This window comes from Manacus candei, unplaced genomic scaffold (genome assembly GCF_025592945.1).
Source record: "Manacus candei isolate 608988 ecotype Guabito, Panama unplaced genomic scaffold, ASM2559294v1 h1tg000063l, whole genome shotgun sequence".
NCBI classification, from domain to species: domain Eukaryota; kingdom Metazoa; phylum Chordata; class Aves; order Passeriformes; family Pipridae; genus Manacus; species Manacus candei.
Window position 1 is genome coordinate 4,738,386 of NW_026138111.1, and position 19,729 is coordinate 4,758,114.

General features: G+C 33.5%; 1 protein-coding gene across 2 annotated transcripts in view; it reads left to right on the forward strand.

The window, feature by feature from the left end:
• The window catches only part of TBC1D22A (TBC1 domain family member 22A), a 164,384-nt gene that overhangs the window by 125,885 nt on the left and 18,770 nt on the right, over nt 1-19,729 (forward strand). For both annotated transcript variants that reach the window (XM_051805182.1, XM_051805183.1), the window contains exon 12: nt 6,799-6,894. In XM_051805182.1, the coding sequence (XP_051661142.1) occupies nt 6,799-6,894 (96 nt within the window). The remainder of the gene's footprint in view (nt 1-6,798; nt 6,895-19,729) is intronic.

A 19,729-nucleotide genomic window follows, 5' to 3' on the forward strand; every position in this document is an offset into this window, starting at 1 on the left:
ATCCTAGTCATGACTGAACTCTTTAGAAACTTCGTGGTGAATTCTTTAAATGAACCAAATGAGAAACATTGATTTCCTTCTCCACAAACACATCCCAGTTTATTCTGGAAAAGGTAGAAAAAAAAGTCAAATACCCACTTGACATTTTGAATTGTATTTGAATTGAGCATATTAGCAAGTGAAGAGGGGAGTAATTTAAACTCCATTCTCAAAATACAAGGTAATGTGGAGATTTATATGAAAGATGCTCCTTAAAACTAAACAGTTGGAGAGTAGATAAATCAGGTAAATTATCACTATCATCCATTTATATTTGATATTGATTAATATTCTTAACATGAATTTTGCGTGCCATATGGAGCATTCTAACAGGGCAAGATATTGATCCAAAAAAATTCCAGCAATGGTCTATGTTCTTCATGGCTGGGATTTCACAGTAGAGATTTATGTCACGAGTCATCTTTTAGGAACTGTTGCCAAGTTGGTGTTGGCTAAATCAGAGGGGCCAATTACTAAATTGTTATGAAAACTGATCTTCACCTCTTTTTCAGCATAAATTTACCAAATGTAGTAGAACATTGTAAAATAAATAATTTTTGAACATGCCTAGCAGAAATAGGAAATGTGAACACAGTTCTTGTAAAGATTTTTTTAAAACAGCTCTTCTATGAGGGACTTAGTGAGCTCTAAGGATTGAAATAATAATTTTTGCATTGTGTTTTGGCTGTGACAGGTACTTCTAGTTTACTGATATGACCTGGAAATGTTACTTTCCGTTACAGATTTTGAAGTGCTACGAAATGTGTTTGGATCAGATTTTTTTTAATGCAAAGATCAAACCAACCCATAAATTTTCATGTTAATTGATGGATGTTTGCATTATAAGCAGCTACTTGTAGACCTTACCTATAAGTGAAGGTGTATTTTGGTTTTGTTTTTTTTTTTAAACATAAAAGATCTAATTTCATTGCTGTGTTTATTGTGAGATTAGATTAAGTTTAGACAAGTGCTCTTGATCACTTATTGCTTTTAGGATCATCTTCTTGGGAATAGTCATAGTGAAGCAAAAGTAATGACAGAAGACAATCCAAAATGTGCACACTCAGCAAATATAAGTGGTTTAATAGCTATTTTTACATATAACTGTGAAAAGCTTTTTAACATGTATAATGACTAAAATATAGATTTTAGCACTACTGAATAATCAAAATTTCATTATATAACTGACTATAAACCTGACAGGCAGGAGAAGGTTATGATCCTACGTGAGTTGGTGGGTTGCTGTGTACAATAGAAATTGCTGCAGTCCTCAAACTATTCCAAGATCTTTTAGAATGACAAGATTAGGTTGACTTCAATTCAGTGTTCTCTAAGCTTAATTGTAATGTTCTTTCAACATAACTAAATATGTCATTCTAAGAAAGTGTTATCATGATTTTTGTGGTGAGAAATCACACCTCACAAAGCTTTAAGAACCAGTGAACATGTTGATGTAGAATATTGAGATTGCTGAAAACAGTGAAGAAGGTTCTTCACTAAAGGTTATTAAAGAAGAAACACAGCTGTGGAATTCAAGGGAATGCCCTTGAATAATTGCCTGAAAGATAGAAAACAGGTGGTAAGAACAAGCAGACAAGTTTCAAAATTTTTATTCTTTTATTCAAAAGTTTCATTCTTTTAGGATTTGTCATGAGGCTTAAGACCTTTCTACTGAAGAGATTAAAAAGGGATACAGGAGCAAGTGAGACAGCAAAGTTTGCTGACAACACCGTGTTACTAAGAGTAGTAACGGTGAGAGGTGGACAGCAATGAGTCGTGTTGCTGTTAACAATCAGGCATAAATAACAGGTGAAATTTCATGTGGAGAGATATAAAGTGGTATTGTGTGTTTGGACAAATCCAAGCTTTACTAGTATAACTATGGGCTTCAAGGTAGCTTTCTACACTCAAGAGCAAGAGGAAAATATGAGCTCAAGTAACAGTCAAGAATGGAAAAAGAAAAAAAACAAAACCCAAAGGCTAGGAATTACTGGGAAAGAAAAGGAGAAAAAAGTAGCATAATTCTACAAGAGTAATGTTCTTTCTGCAACTTACATGCTATATATAGTTTGGACCTTATTTCAAAATCAGAAAATTGCAGGAAAGGATGCTTAAGAAGGCTGAGCAAAGATGGTGGAACTGGTACATGAAGGACAGTGGAATAGACAAAAAAATTCTAGTCCACAAAAGAGAAGGAAATATGAATGGACTGAAGAAAGTGAACAGGAATCAATTGTTCATACTCTTTCAGTGAACTATTTTGAATGAAATTAGCAGGTCTTAGGTTTAAAACAGACATGATATGTAGCCTGTGCTCGTGTTCTGGAATTCTTTGCCACGGGACTTAGTGATTTACCAAAAAGCTTAGAGTTGCAAAAAGATTTAGGAAAACAAGTGAACACGAATCCATTAACATCTATGTGAGCATGAAATCTTTGAAAATTGGAAGTGTATTCTGGAGAGGTACTGCTATATGCTTGCTCTCCTATGCTCTTAATCATCTGCTGTTGATCATTCCTGGCGGCAGGCTAGTTACTGTGATGGACCTCTCTGTGGTCATGGTGCGTTTCTTCTCAGATTGGAACTTCAAGTCTCAGTTTTGGCAGTGCACTGAGTCTGTGCCTAGGAAGTCAAAGGTCCTGGCTGATTGAAAAGGCAAAACATATTCCACTTTCCCTGATGTTCATGTGCTGGCTTCTTTCTCTTTTTCTGTCATAGATTGCTTGTATAATTTGGACAAAAATATTTAAATCTCTTTTCATCTCTACTATCTGCTCTCTCTAATGCAGTAGAAATAAAGATGCTTAAAGTTGCTTTATTTGTACGTAATCATTGAGTGTTTGGAAGTCCCTGTGTCTGAGACATTGAGTGTGAAATGTGGTGGTTTAATACCTAACCCTGGCAAAACTTCATAGCTTTAATAATGCCGAGTACTTAAATAATAATCATGTATTGTATTTACTTTATCAACAAATATAATAGCATGAGGTGTTACCCTCCCTAAATCTTATATTATCCAGGATGTGGGAGGCAGCTTAGACTAATCACTGACTAGACAATAATCAGTCTAGTCATACAACAAAATTTGCATTCTTTCAGTGATTGTGTAATTCAAGAAGTTTGGGAAGTGCAATATAAAGTATGCCTTTCATTTCAGCTGCAGAGGAGATACAGCATTTGCTGGGCAATGAGATATTTGTGATGTTAACAATCTAAATGATTTTTATTGATAATGACAGATGGTTCTTAGATAATGTGCTCTGAATTGTCTGTAATATGTTCAGAATAAGTCTTCTGGAAGGTTGTACATCTGTCTTGAGATCTTCTACTAAAATATTTAAATCAAGGTCATTGTTTATACTTGATTTTAAATAGGTTTTAGCTGGTAGTCTGCATTTCTGTACATTTAGAGATCAAACTGTTTGTAACTCCAAAAGCTACAAATGGAAAAGTATAATAGGTAGCAGGTGTTAGAAAAGGCAATTATGCATTAGCTGTTTTACTCAATTTCTAAAACTGTCTAAAACTATCCATTGGAAGTACTTTGTACCTAGACTTATCTCTGAAACGTGATGAATTTTTAAATCTGTAGGGGATATGCATTTTTTCTCTAATGAATTACATATTTAAACCTATTTGGTTTCATTTTAAAAAGCTGAAGAAAATTGCATTGGTGGAAAAAAAAAAGTTGAACAAAAAAATCACAAGACAAAGTACTTGTTCTTATATAATTCCTGATAATTTTTCTCTAGTTCCTTAGAAAAATGTTCAATTTTCAGAATTGCAGTTCTGGGCATTTTTGCTTTTAATTGTTTTTTAAGCTATTTATCTTGACCTTTTATGGGAGAATTTTATTTATTAATTGATAATAGAATGAATTCTTAGGTTTAAAATTAGAATCTTAGTTTATTATAAGAAAAAGAGAGTACTTTGATGATCTAATTTGACTACCTATGCGATATGGTTTTGCGAGTCACTATAAGAGAGAGCAAAATAAACAATTTTGTCAACAGCTACTGTAAATTGACTTTCAAAGTTAAAATGCTGCTTTCAGATAGATTTATTTAAACCTGTCTCCTTCTCCCATGTGCTTTTCAAGAAATTATGTAATGTTGGAGGGGTAGGAGGTGTAAGGAGAATTAGGATATATTATTATAAAACCAAGTTCCTCTCAGTTCTCTCTTTCTTGCTTATATCATGTAATTAAAGCAGTCTATACCTTTATTATATTTAGGTGGGGTAACATATAATCCAATACCTCAAATATCCTGATTAACAATTGTTATTTGAAGTGAAATTTTTCTACCTACAGGCTATTCAGTCTTTCTGCTTCTTCATCTGCAAAAATGGTCTTACTTTTTCTTATCTACCCTCTGCAGTAATTCTGTACTTTAGTTCATCTGTTCAGCAATCTCAATCCAGCTTTGTTTGCCTTCATCCCACAACCATCATTTCTCTTCTTCCCTGCTTTTCTGTTTGATTACAAATGCTCAGGCTGGTGCTGTGATTTTCAGTTACTCGTTCTTTGAAGTAGATCTGTAGTTCACACAGATCACAGTTCATCACGTAATGGTGAACTGGGCTGGTTCTTGCTCTGTCAGAAAGTCTTCACTGGTGACAGCTCACACTTCAGAGTGGGCTTCTGGAAAGTGTGTTGATGTTTTCTTGTACAGACTGTGGACTTAAACACGGTCTGTTTTCATTAGATGTTACTTCCCTGTTTCCTTCCAAATTTGAAGAACGGTGGTCACTTATGAGATTATGTTGTATATCCCAAAATAATAGAAACTTCATGTATGATTAAAGGCTACTACATTAAAGGACATTTTTAAAATTCATGTTAAAAGTGCGAAAGAGGTTGCAGTTCAGGCTGAGAAAAACAGACCACAAGTACTGTTTTTATACTTAACTTTTAAAATTTTAAAATATTTTTCTCATTTTAGAGATGAAAGTTTATAAAATATTATCAAAGGCTGAATTTAAAAGAAATACCTCCTGTTCTGTGAAATTATTTACACAGTATGGTAGGAGGAGATTTGTTTTCTTAGAATTAGCCCCTTGCATTTTTCAGAGTTGTGTTAGATTATTTAAATATTGTCACATTATTGTCTGACATGATAAGTGGAAGCAGCACTTGGCTTACAAGTATGTCTTCTTGAGATACTATTCTGTGCTTTTATATATATTAACTTTCCATCCCAAGAGAAATGTCAACACTGAAGTAAAAGACATGGATTTTTCAGTAGAACGGTACTGAGTACATGATTCTGTAAAATGCTAAGTTCAGTATTGTTAATTGGACTTTACTTTGATTTTTCTGGTTAAGACAAACTCTAGGGAGAAGTTTAGTTAAAATTACCATATGCTTTCTCTCTCTTGGCATTTTACAATGAGTGTTTTCCTAGAGTAGGAAACGTATCACAGGATTTTATAACCCAAATATATCTTCTCTGCTTCCAAAATTAGCTAATTCTTATTTTCAGTTCCAAGCACACTTTTAAACTTAAATCTTGCCTCCAAATAATTGGCATTATTTCTTTTCTTAATTCTGACCACTTTGGTGGACCAGATGATCTGTAGTTTCCGTAGCTGTTAACAAGTAGTACACTGCTCTTTTATCAGGTAAGGGTAGAGAAGAAGGAAAAGTAGCAGGGGAATACTTTTCCTTCTCCCCTTACGATAGCAGGGAAGTTTTAGCACATATTTTAAATACCGTGTTCTTCTTGGTTAAATAGCCATAAAATAGATATTTTATAGGTGTTATGCTTTACATAAGAAGTTGTTTCTGTTCACTATACTTGATCAGAATACTCTATTTTTCTAAAGAGTAAACTGCAGTTTTGAAATGCCAGCAGAGAATATGAAAAAACTTGCTATATTTTAGAAGCGCTATAATTAATCTTGTAAATTATATAGATATCAGCATTTAAATATCTCTACATTTGCCAGATTATGTAGTTTAATGTTATAATTATTATTTTTAAATTTTTAAATGAGATTTTACATAGCACTAGTTCAGTCATCACATTGATAATTTAATATCATAATTATTTTTTCAGTTCTCAGTGGTATAGAAAATAAAAGCTAAGATTGATTTGGTAGTATGAGAAAACTTAGTGATGTCTTTTAAAAATAGGATCACAAGTATTTCTGGACTCTTAGGTATACTTATAAAATACTAATTTCTAGAGGAAATTTTATAAAGTGACAGATTCTACTGACTGGAACTAAACTGAAGGCTGCAGATCTGAATGCAAAAGTAAATTGTAAATGTTTCATGTTACAATGAATAGATTTTTTCCTTTAGTGAAAATATAGAGCAAGTTGTTTATTTTTAAAATGCTTAATAATTCCCTGTAGCAGAATTTATAGTTCAAAAGCTACTACTGGTAATAGAGTTTGCTTCTAATAATGGAGATGAAGCATTATGTTCATGTCACAGTGTTGAGCTGGACAGTACAATATTTCATGCTATATATAAACTAATGGGTAACACCAGAAATGGAAAACACATCAGTAAAGAATGAATTTAAGTGTGAGAAATGGATGCATACCTCACCTCCATACCTGTTATAGATAATAGCTATTAATAGATTTGGCATAGATGAAATGCAAGCATGTTTGTGATACTAAGAGAGACAGATATAGCTGACATTTGTAGTTAGTAGTGAATGTCATAAAAATACCCTTGGAGTATATGGTGATCAAAAGTATTATTATTTGTGTATTGAATGGATGATATATTTTTATTTTTTCTAGTCTGAACCAGAGGGTTTTTCTCACTTCCATTTGTACGTCTGTGCTGCCTTCCTTGTCAGGTGGAGGAAAGAGATCCTGGAAGAGAAAGATTTTCAGGTAAGTGAGGGGGAATATTTTTTCAAGCACAGGGTGGTATTTCTTAGATTTACCTTCCTAACATTACTTGGGGATGAATTTAAGACAAATAGTAGCAATTGCAACAAGACTGACAATGTCTTACTGTTAGTTAGAGTTGCTCTGAAACTCTTGGGCGTGAAGTGATTTACTGTAAGCTGTAGGAGATCTATTTTCTTTGTCCACTCCGGGGAAAAAATATCTTGTTTTAACTGAGGCAGACTTTGAGAAGATGATTTCTGGAGGTGCTGTTACCTTGATATTTCACAAAGAGATTTTCTGAAAAGGTAACTGGATTTTTTTTAATCTTAAATGCATCACTGAAGTATTTATTTATAATTTCTCATCTATAACAACTTTCTCTAACAAGGTCATGTTCATTCTTTCAAATAAACTGGGCAAGCAGTCTCTTAAAATAAGGAGACTGTTTTTCAGTAGGAAGTAAAAGGACTTCAGGCCCTTACACTTCGAAACCTTACATTTTTCCAGCAAAGAGCATATCAGGAAGTTGCTTAGAAGAGGATTTGAATATGCGAGGTAGGCAGATCATTTGCATACATCTGTAGAAGTTCAGTTATTTTTGTGAACTGGTGACAGTTCACTTTCATAGAAATGTTTATATTGGATTTTATCTTATGATAATGCGTTCAATGCCTGAAAGGCTTTAAAGTCTTGTTTGGAGGCTGAATGTAAACAACCCGTGCTGTGAAGCCCCCACCATTGCCTACCCTGGGGAAATGGCCCATTACCAGCTTATTTTCTCTCCATCTGACTGAACTCTGCGGCCCTGTACAAATGAACCATTGTGCAAATTTGTGCATCACTTCAATCTAGTTTATCTTTCTTCATAAAATGATTTATTCAGAGTACTTTAGTTGTTGTTGCCTATCTTCTCAATAAATTAATCCCTAAGGGCACAACATAACAGCTTTAATTTATACTACCTGCTAACGCTATCAGATTTTCTCAATTTAGGGTATTTTATCAAAAACAACTTTAATGTTGATATCCATGCCTCTCAGCTCCAATTGTTCATTGTTAATCCTTCCTGTTAAATTTTTCCTGTTGTTTTCCTGCACCAAAAAGTATAATTTTCCCCTCGCTACTGAATCTATTGCAACTATGTTTTAAGTAAATAATCCCACAGTATAGTACTATGAAGATTTGTTCTCCTGACATGCATTCAGATTTGTTTACTTATTTAATAATTAAGGTATTTCTTTTTGGTTTAATTTCTTTATAGGCTATGTAAACTAGACTCTAAAGTATAAAAATCAGGAACACACTTGGAATACATTTATCAGACTGCTTTAGCTTGCTTACAATATAGAAATGCAGTTAGTGATTTTGAGGATCTGTAGACCAGTGCTAGTTTTATCACTATCATATGTTATCACTAAACGGCTTGGCCTTCTTTATTGTGTAACATGACCTTTTAAAATGACTAAACTAAAGTGTTATCAATTCTCTAAATGATACTTCTGTCCCACAGGCAAGAATAAAATCCATTATTCTTCTGCTTTGTTAATAATAGCTGTAGATCATTGCCTAGTCTTCAAAGTAGTAGCTCAAGTAATAAGCACTTAAACTACATTGGAAAATTGGGAAGTTCAGTGTATGCTGTTGGAGTACTATTGCACTGAATTCACATTATTGAGAAGTCATAGCTATAGTACATTTTGTACAGAAGATTTTTATACCATAAACTGTATCAAGAATCATATACATCCAGTAATTTCTCTTGCACATTGTGTGTGTTGTATTTGTTTTTCTGCGTATGACAGGAATAAAGGAGGTCTCTCCTAATTGTCAGTCAGAGGGCCAGGTTCTTTACTACTAGCTGTGAAAACTCCTGCTCTTCTTTTACATGTCTATTTGACCTCTTTCAGTAGAATTACAAACCTCACAGGAATTTTAAGTCAGAATAATTTCCCCAGAACATCAGACATGGCGGTATGCCAGATGAGACACTGATCAGGTTTTGAATCAAAGACCAGTTTTAAAGGACTTGGTTATGCAATACTTTTATTCCTATTATTTGATGAAGTATATTAGCAGTAACGTTACAGACAGGACAGTGGTAGAAAATAGTCTTTAGAAACAAATATTTTAAGAGCATTCTCATAAGTGTGTCTTGCTGCAACTAAGCAATCAGTAAAAGTATGAAGTTCATTCTTCCTCATATGAACAGATTAATTGACTTATGTACCAAATTTTTGTCCCTCAATAATAATAGTTCCTTATTACAGACACCATGTGTATGTCATTCTTGCTTTGGGGGCTTTTTTGTGTATTGTTGTGTAGCAGAGAAAGAAATTCTTCAGTGAAAGAAGTTAGGCTGACTGGACTCATATTATAGAGTGATACGACCTGAAAATTTCTTGGTATTTGGTTTGTATCTGTAGAAAAAAATATTAAGATGTCAACAGAAGTAAGTTTTGGTGAGGGAAATAGAGGAAGAAATAAAGGTTCCAACTCAGGCCTCCAATGTTCAAATAGTCATGTATCTATATTATATGTATATATTATAGATGTACATGTATATATCTAAACAGGTGTATATATAGACTTGCAACACAAGCATATAAAAATTTGTTGATTCTCTGACATATTTTTCCTGTTTCAAATAACATAAAAAATCATGTTTTCATTGTAAGGTGATAAGTCATGATAGAAGTTGTCATCTTTGAATAATTTGAGCAAGTTATTGCTCTCACTGCTATCTGGTTAAGTATAAGATATCAGTGTAGATCTCATCTGAAACGTGAGATCTGCAGGTTAATGTAAGTTTTACCAAGGACAAGTGAGGAGCAAGGTGATGCTCTATATATAATGTCAAGCGATGTGTGTTACGTGTAGAAGTTGTCCCACATTTCTGCCTGATGAAAACTGGGACCCCTTGGCTTTTCAGAGAAGATTCCACACCACTTCTCCATTCCACATCCTTATAAATTGTTCCTACCTGACTATTGTAAAATACAGTGGACAACAGAGAGCAACTATATCAAACTCCAGTACCCCAAGCAAAAACATCTGATTTTAGGAAGATGGGGAGGTGGGAAATGTCAAATGGTTTTGTTTTCCTAGGAGTTTATAGTTGCTTGCATTTCCTGCTGCTTAATCTTTCTAGTAAGCTTTGATCCCATTTTGGAATTTGCTACTTAATGCAATGAGCTGTGTGATGCAATGCTATGTAATGAGGGCAAAAATTATTACATGTAATTTTCAAATTCCACAGTGTCACTTTTTGATAGCAGTGACACTAAACCTACATGTTATCATGTAATCAAAGATTAATATTATTGAAAAGTATGAGAGTTTTTTAGTTTTCATTAGAGCTTGTTATACTCTCACAGTTCTTACTTCTAGGAAGAGTCTTCTTTACCTTGACAGGGTACCCTACAAACCCAGGTACAGAGAGCTAGTTTGGGTAGTTCTGTAGCTCTGTTCATACTTCAGATTAGCAATTTATACTTCACATGTAAGGGAGCAGGGAACAAAATGTTCAGACAGTAAATGGAAGACCTTTTGATCCTGCCTCAGATTTTCCTTTGTAACCAGTGTGATGTTTTATAGAATCACACAGGTCATACTTGGTTTATGATGTTTCTGTTGATGGTATAAATGTTCTGTGTTAATGTACTGGTTCCATATTAGTATCAGATTAAAAAAAAAAGAAAAAAGACAGTAAGTTTAATATAGATAAAAATACAATTTTTTAAAATGTGATAAAGTATGTCTTGTGAATGAAAAATGTGAAATTCATTTAGTTTCTACTATCTAAGCTTAAGTAATTAAACATGCAAGTAATGAAAACCTTTCTACTCATCAGCATGTCTTAGACTTTGATTTACTTTTATTCATTTTCCTACTTACAGCCATAGTTCCAAAATTTTCCTGAATTCTTGAGAGATGTGAATGGTTGATGCTTTTAAGTGATAAAATATTCAAACACAATTTTGAGCATATTTAGAATTAAAATATCAATAGAAAATATGACTGCTGAGTTTAATGGTGTCACGTACAAGATACCTGAGAGATTTGTAAGGATACAGGACTTCAGGGACAGATTCAGCTGTCGAATTGAATATAAGATAATAGTAACTCATATTAAGTAAGTAATACTTAGACTAATACTGATTTATTTGTTAGATTTAGTCCAAATTTCTAGTTAAAGTAAGTTATCATTTTGTTGACATAGCTGAGCTGTAAAAATATATTCAATATGCTGTGGTAAGGAATCTGTCTTTTCTTATTCATGATTCTAAGATATAGGCTTTTCTGTCTGTCTAACAGACATTTTCACCCGTGCTGTCATCAACTCACATCTTTATTACTGCAGTGTCCTTTTCTTTGACAAGTGCATTTTTACTTCAATTACATTCACCCAGATTGCAAAGAAGTTGCAAAGATCATTTTTCAGTCCACCATTTTTTCTTACTTTCTTGCTTTGCATCTCCCTTAGCTCCCTTTCCTTTATAGCACTAAGGAAAACTTAGACACTTTGTCTTTTAAGGCGTTTAATGGACTTACACTGACACCTTGCATGTCATCTCAGATTCAGTGTTGAGGTGCTGACTACCAGTTTATCAGCCAGTGATGAGAGAGCCTCATCACGCACTTGAGCTCTCAAGAAAGTATCTGTGCTGTCTCCCAGGTGACCGACCACCTTACTTAAATGGAGCACCTAATGCACGTATTCAGTTACTTTTCTTTAAATCCTTCTGTTAAGTTCTGGGTTTTTTGCAATGCCCAGAATAGATTTCACATGTAGACTTGAATCTGTTAATAGCACAGTCACATTGAATAGCTTTTTGTTGCTTCTTTTTACTTTTCTGTGAATTTGTTGTCTCGTTTTATACTTGAGCCATAAAATCTTCAGAATAGTGACTGTGCTTTATTCTGATTTATATAATATTTTAAATAATTATTGTTTAATTATTATTTTAGATATGTACTAGGAAGCAAACCTTAATGACCTCATTACCAAAGTAAATGCATACACAATTGTGCATTATTAAAATTATTAAAATTTAGATATATACTGAGTAACTAGATGCTTAGAAGACCAATTCATACTGCTGTGTATATAAGTAACAGACTTTCATTTAAAAAGTTTAATATTAATATCCTTCCTAGCAATTATCTACTCTAGAAACATATCAGATATCAGAAATGTGATATTTTTCTATCTTTTTACACTGAACTACAGTAATACAGGTTTCATTAATCTTTTGTGATTTTGTACCTAGTTTATGATGTAAATTTTTAAATAGTTACTTTTTCTGCATGAAAGTCCAGGAGTTCTCCGTTCATATTATATGAGGCGTAACTAACAAATATATTTTAATTTAGCTTCTTGATGTGTACTTTGCTAGAAATTTAATTTCCATTGCTACTGCAGGAAAAATAAATGTTTCTAAATGAAAGGAAAAAAAATGTTTCTGAAAGGATTAGTTTTTTGATTAAGAGGAGTGTTTGCCCTCCTTCACTGTGAGCTTTATGAGTAGATGATTTTGTGGTTCTGGACCCTGCACCCTCACTTTTCTGTGTATGGAACCTAAGCGGGTCTTTTCTGTGAATATACTAAAACCTGTAAAGAATTAAGGAGAGTGAACATGGAAATCTTTCTAACTTTAAAGAGCTTGTCTTTTAACATTGCTGTGATTTTATTCCCTGCTGTGAGCACTTTTGGAAGACATTCAATATATTGTCATGTTTTGGCAAGAAACTGGAATCTGCTGTTTTAGACTTTGAACATCATAGCTAGCAATCTAAAGTGAGATTGCTCCTTAATCTCTGAGTACTGGTAGCAGACATCTGGGATTCAACATTGTTGAATCATTTATGTTCTGAAGAGCCAATTTACAATAATAAAAGTACTGACTTTATTTTTGCACGCAAAGTGCTTAATGAACAGAGAATGATGTGACTGGAAAAAGGTTAACTGATCTTTTAACAACCCTCCTCAACTTTGTCAAAAACTTCAGCATATTTTGATTATCATGAATATCTTGACTTCACATGTGAGTATATTGTTAAGAAAACATGGAGATGTTTTGACATGCAGTCTTAGAAATATAAGTTTTGTCCCACAGAACTTATTATTGCAAAATTTTAATATTCAACTGAAATATAAAAGATAAACTGTATGTCATCCTTCTTTTAACTTGGAGAAACTAATGGTGCTTGCCTTGTACCAGGAGGTGGACTTGCCCTCTGTGTAGAAGGTTACTGGAAGATTCTGACCAGTTTATGTAGTACACTAAAAATGACCTAAGAAGGATGGAAAAGGAAATAAAAATCCTAACACTACCCTTACTTATCTCTGAAGTTTCAGTGTGGCTTTCCTTTCTCTTTTGATGAGATCGTAGGCCTATTTTTCCTATTTTATACGTAGTTTTTTCTCAAAGCTTGGCTTTAATGTGCAAAGCTGAGAATGAAAATCATTAAAAAAATAGCAACAAACAAAAGAACCCCACTTTTATTTACATTTCATACAGCTAACCATGTGCATATTTTTACACCTAAATTCACCTCTTTTTCTTTCTTTTGCTTGAGTTTATAGGCCAAGAGTCTATAGTAATAATGCTCATGCCTGGCACTTTAAAAATATTTAATAGATTACAGTAACACAGATAAATTTTGTAATATCTGAATTTGGAATCTGCACCTGTTTCTGTTGCCCTCTTTCCATCTAGTTCTCTCCCAGAAGTCATACTTACTCCTCAAGACATTTGGAACTGTTGCACATAGTAAAATTGCAAGTTACAGTACAATGGTATTGAATTGCAAGTAGCTTAAATATATGTATTTGCTGCTGAAACTCACAAGTTACTTTGTGATATGAACTAGTCTAATACTATCAAAGAAATCACAGGAGTTGGTGAAACAAAGCCCTGCTCTCTCCAAAGCAGTTGAGCAAAACCAACTCCTGGAATACCTAATTACTACAGCCATGAGTTATCTTGGAAAATCTGTCTGTATTTTTTTTGTAATGAAATAGGTTTGCCAAAACAGGAAGACATTTTCAAAATCCCTCCTGAAGGAGACTAGCTCCACAGGGTCAAGATACTTTATCAGTAGAACTTTTATTTGGAATGCGGCATGAAAAGTAGGAAGCTGAAAACTTTGGTGATAAGAAATAGGACAAGAGTCTTTAGCTTTCAATATTGATATAAGTAGGATAAATATATTTTCTCAATTTCTTCATATTTTATAAGTGTTTATAACTGTAATCTTTGTTATGAGTGTTGAGATTTAGTAACTTTATTTTCATTTTTACTCTAACCTTTTTTAAGTGTAATTCCAAGGCACATGGCTTTTACCAAGTCATTTATTACTCAGGAGTTTAACAAATCTGAAAATCAAGGTAATGGGACATGGTAGCAAGTACCTTCTACCTCAGCACATTAGGTGAGAGCATCTAAAAGGGAACAAGGTAACTGTAAAAGCTGCAGTGGCTCTTTCTAGAGGAAATGTGTAAGATGTAAGAAGTGTTTTGCAGTGATTACCAGCTTGTAAGTAGATGGCAGTATGCTTGAAGAGCAAAGGTCTTAAGAACTTATGTTTCTTGTCAGAATAGTTTGGAGACATATTTTGACTCATTACACGCAAGTATCAATGTGTAATACTTTTACATTTGTTTACTGTTTGAAACAAAAATCTTCAAAAAGGGATATAGTAATTTATAATCTTGAATATTCTGTTTTCTTCCATGTGAATATTCATGCCATTTCAAACATTGGATTTCATCAGATTTTTCTTCAGTTAGTTCCAGATTAGTTCCTATATGAATAGTTGGCTTTTGTGATAGGGATTATGTTGCAATTTTAGATGATACATCAAATTAAAAATTTCAAATGTAAGCACTGAAAGTGCAGATTTGTTCTTGGATACAATACACTGCAATTCATTAACTTCTACCCCTTCTTTCATGCAGAACAAAATTTTTAGTAACAGATTTAGTGTATTTGACAATTGAGTTCATTATACCATATATTAGTAGGACAGAGTTCTAGCTCTAATGTTTCTCTGTGTCCTTCAAAAAAACCAAAACAAAGCAACTATATGACAATGTGAGCAGTCGTTTCTATTTTCTAAATCAATTCTGTGTGATATTAGCTAATATGTCTTCCTTATTTTTCAATATTAATCTTCTAAGTAACAAAAAAGGTGTTAACCAGGTGCGTGGTTGAGTACAAATACTATATGTAGATATGATTCATGTTACAGAGACCAGTGAGATTGAAAATGTGTTACATTATATACCTAGGCTTAAGGTTTAATGAAAGAAAGTGAATCCTGTGAGTCAGGTCTAAATTAAAAATAAAGTCACTTTTAAATTACATTTGCAGTCAGTGGAAAGACATAAGTGCGAATCAGTCACTTCTGATCTCGCCCTACCCTCTGCAAATATTTATTTCACTCCACTAATTACTAAGGAACATGGCACTGACAGAAATCCTACATTTAATGGTCCGAATATTAAATATTCTGTAAAGACTTCCTTGAAGATTTGAATGTCTCCTGAAAGCCTGAGTCCTGTTTCTTGCAGTGATTGTTACCAGAGATGTTGCCAGTAAGGAGGAGGGATGGAAGCTCTGCAGCATCCAGGGGCAAATCCAGTGGAGACTGCTTAATAGAGGGAAAGAGACACTGAACATACTTCCACTTGTAAAACTTGCTGTCATGTGGAGAAAAACTGTGGACCATAGTCTTTATACAGTTCATATTGTAAAGATCCCTTTACATTCTGAATGTTTTCATGGAAGAAATGTCTGCTCCTTTAGCAAGCCTTCCTTCTTTGGGACAGTTATTTGGCTCTCAAGAGAATCCCAAGCCCTTGCCTTTATTTGCAACTCTGTTCTTATTATTTGAGTTTAAGGAATTTAGTGTCACAGATTTGAATACAGTTTGTTTGTGTTTTTTGTTTTGGTTTTTTTTTTTTTTTTTTTTCTGTGGGAAATGTATCCTTCTGATTGTAATAGGAAGATAACTTTAACTCTTGGTTAGTAATGAATTTTAGCCTTTTACTGTAACTGAGTGTAACCTAGAATGCATTTTTATTTTACTTACAGTTATTCTGTAAAATCATACTATGTGTTCTGTATATTCTTGCCAATAATTGATTGGTTTTGAACCTTTCAATTACTACCCATTTTGCATAGTGACTAACTAGCAGAGCAACCTGAAAAAAGGATATTACCAACATATCACTTGGTTCCTGACCAAGGGACCAGTTTCTTCAGAATCAGAATTTCTTGAAGAAGGAAATAGGAAAGATTACAAAACAGAGAGGACGTGGAGAGTTACCTGAAAGTAGAGCTTCAGAGATCATTCCAGTAATAATGACACAGTAATAATTTGTCTTGAACTCTGGGTACCATAAAAACACTAGGATCGTAACTCTTCCGTCTTGTAAAGCTGACTACCTAGTGTTGCATATCTGCAAAGTTCTGCAGTTTACAAAAGTCTTTATTTCGTTATACTCCCTGAAAATTGCATATTTTGAATGTAATTAGATTGAACCCATTAACCTTATGGTGTAATTGGTCAGCTATTCCTATATGCCCCAGGAATTAATTCTCAATATTTAATGGAGATTACCTGGTGAAATTTGTGCTAGATGAAGTGCTTTTTTAAATTTTCATTAATGTTGTTGTTTTAATTGCAGGAAAATATTTAATATGGCTGTATGTCTCTTCTGTGATTGTTTTTGTTGAGACTTGTCCTTGCAGAATGAACTGCCACCCAATAAATAGGCCCAGATGTAGCAACAAAAATGAATAGCAAATGCAAATTTTGAATAAATGAGACTGACTTGGACTGCATGTAGTGTAATCATTGCTGTTTTAAAGGAGGTTTCTTCTTGAACAGTGTTACGGAAACTCTAATTTTTGGGTCCAGATATTCTGATGTGATCCTAAAGCATTCACACATAAGATATTTAATGATGGATAACAACTTATTCCTGAGCTGAAGAGCAGTACTTGAAGCTTCACACGTGCTTGCTTGTATATATATAAAGTCTACATATATCAGGTGAAATTAATTCTAGTGATAAAGAACCATTACAATTTCAGATATAGTCACGCAAACTCTATTTCAATGATTATACAAACATACAGGCGTGTTTTGCCAAATAAAAGATTTAGCTATTAATCACGTGAGGACAACAGTTATATTGAGACTGTAATGAGAGTTTTTATTTTTCTTTCATCCAAAGAGTCTGTATTTAGCCATGTGTGTTCTTTATATCTTCAGGAATACTGTGGTTTGGATTTTTGTAGTTCTTCTTACAGTGCATCTTTAGCAACTCTATTTACCCTCATGTGAGTAACAGCTAAATCTCTTATTTGGCAAAACACACCTGTATGTATAATCATTGAAATAGAGTTCTGTGTGACTATATCTGAAACTTGTAATGGTTCTTTATCACTAGAATTAATTTCACCCAATATATGTAGAGTTTATATATTTTAGTACAGGCAAGCAAGTGTTGTTTCCTCTTAACATGTAGTTCACCATCTGCTTTGTTTCTGACCAAAATGGAGTCTCCCATCATAAAATAGTATGATAGCAGCATAAATATAATGTAGTAACAGCGTGAATCAGCAGTGGACTGTTGTGGCTTTCCAAATCCTTACTGCAACTTTGCTATCTCAACAGAATGTTAGAAAGTAAATGAGGTAGCATTAGGGTTGAAGTCACCATAAGTAGCCTGACTTTATGCTTCACTGGGACTGAAAGGATGCTGTTTCAGCCTTCAGTCCTATCTCAGTCTTGCCAAGTGTGTTATCGTTTCCCTTGTGGCAGCATGATCACTCACCAGTAAGTGAGACACTGTAGGTCATGCATGTGAAACTGTAATGAAAAAAATTGTCATTTTATTGCCTTTATTTATGTTTCTTAAGAAAGAAATTCAATTAAAATTATTTTGGATATTTTTGGCTATTTGGATAGTCTTGGATATTTATTTTTGCCTCCATGCAGATTTTGAATACTCAATTAATCTTTGTTAATATATCTACAACTGTATCACAACTCTTGCTATTAATGGGCTTGTTCTCTTTGTGGGTAGAGTATCCAAAGCTTTTTCTAGTTTTCTGGAAGACTGTAAATAGGGAAGCTCCAACATATCAGAGGACAGTAATGTAAAGAGACTGTGGTTTTACAGTGACCACAGTGTGTCCAGCTAACAATAGTAATAAGAGTTATTAATATTATCGGCAAAAATAATTCTGTTAATTTTCCTCTATGGATTTTACTGGCAATCTTGTAACATGTAAGTGCTTCCTGTATCTGTGACAATTTTTGTTAATCTATCTCAGAAGACACTGTGGGAAGAAAATAATATGTTCATGAAGATAGTAAAGGTACAGTTTTAATTATAAGTATTAAATTCTATCACCTATACTTAATATCTCTCTAATAATTATTAATCTATTTACTTATCCAATTTCTTTACTATCAGTTAAGATCATATGAAACATTTTTTTCTCCCCAGGATCATTCCTAACAGCTTCATTTCTGTCTTTACTTTTGAAAAGGGAACTGACATTGATAGATGCAAGTGTGCAAAATAATAATTTCATGCTGTGGTTTATTTTTTTCTGTACATTTAAATAGCTTTTAACAGTATCAACAGAAATATAACACAACATTGTACCAGGAAGACTAAAAAAATATTTTTTTTGTTAGTTGTGTTCCAGAGGAGGTTTATCTGGTGAGCATCTGTGGAAGTCAGTGACTGGCATGATGCTATTCAGCATTTCCACTAACAAAATAGCGGATAATGAAAACATGTGGATGACACAGATTTACCATTCTGACAAAGTGAGGAGAACAGAGCAGTTACATAAACAAATCTTGACTCACTTGTTCAGTTGACCTCTTCAGGCAAGCTGTATTTTGATATAGTCAAATAAAAAATTTTTGCAAATAAAGGAGAATTGGAATAGGTTATACCTCTGGAGTGTGAGACTGTACCCTGAGATGTGTGGCTCTGAAAGAGATCCATGGGATTGGCCATGCTGACAACTCTCTTGATGTGAGCTTCCAGAGTGATGCTGTGACACCTGGGAGTGATTGGATCCTTGAATTAATGAACCTAAGAGCTTATTTTGCCTTTTGTTGGTTTTCTTTTTTTGGCAATATTGCATCCAGTTTTGATATCTTAAGTCAAAGACATAGAGAGGACTCAGAGAGAATGACTGAAGTATTAGAAATATTTAATTTGTCAAAAAGAAAACCAATCAGTGAATTGATTAATATTGAGGAATTTGATATGAGAAAAATCCCAAGACACTAACAAAGTAAGGTATGAATTTCTGCAGCTCTTAAAGATTTCAAATTGATGTTTTTCCTGGAATTTAAAAAAAAAAAATGTTTAGATTTAGTTCCTATTATCCACACAAGAGGTCAGACCAGGATAAGTAATGATCTTTCCTGGCAGTATCATCTGTGACTCTAGGAACCAGCCCCAAATTTGTGTTGTGTCTCTGACAAATAATACTGCCACTGACATACATGGTTGCTATCATATATAGGTACAGAAGACATCTGAGGCTCTCACAGTTGCTGAAACAATTAGACAATGATTTGGCCTTAGAGTATAATTTTGAAATAACAATCATCATTCTAAAACATGCATAATGTTTTTACCTTTACACAAATGCCTCCTAAACATTCTGGTGTCTAGTAATTTTTAGTTATCCTTACCAGCTGAGAAGAACACAGTGTTAGCACAACACCGCTGTGGTAAAAGATGTCTAAAATTGTGATTCTCTGTAAAGCCTAGTAGCAGAGGAAAAAC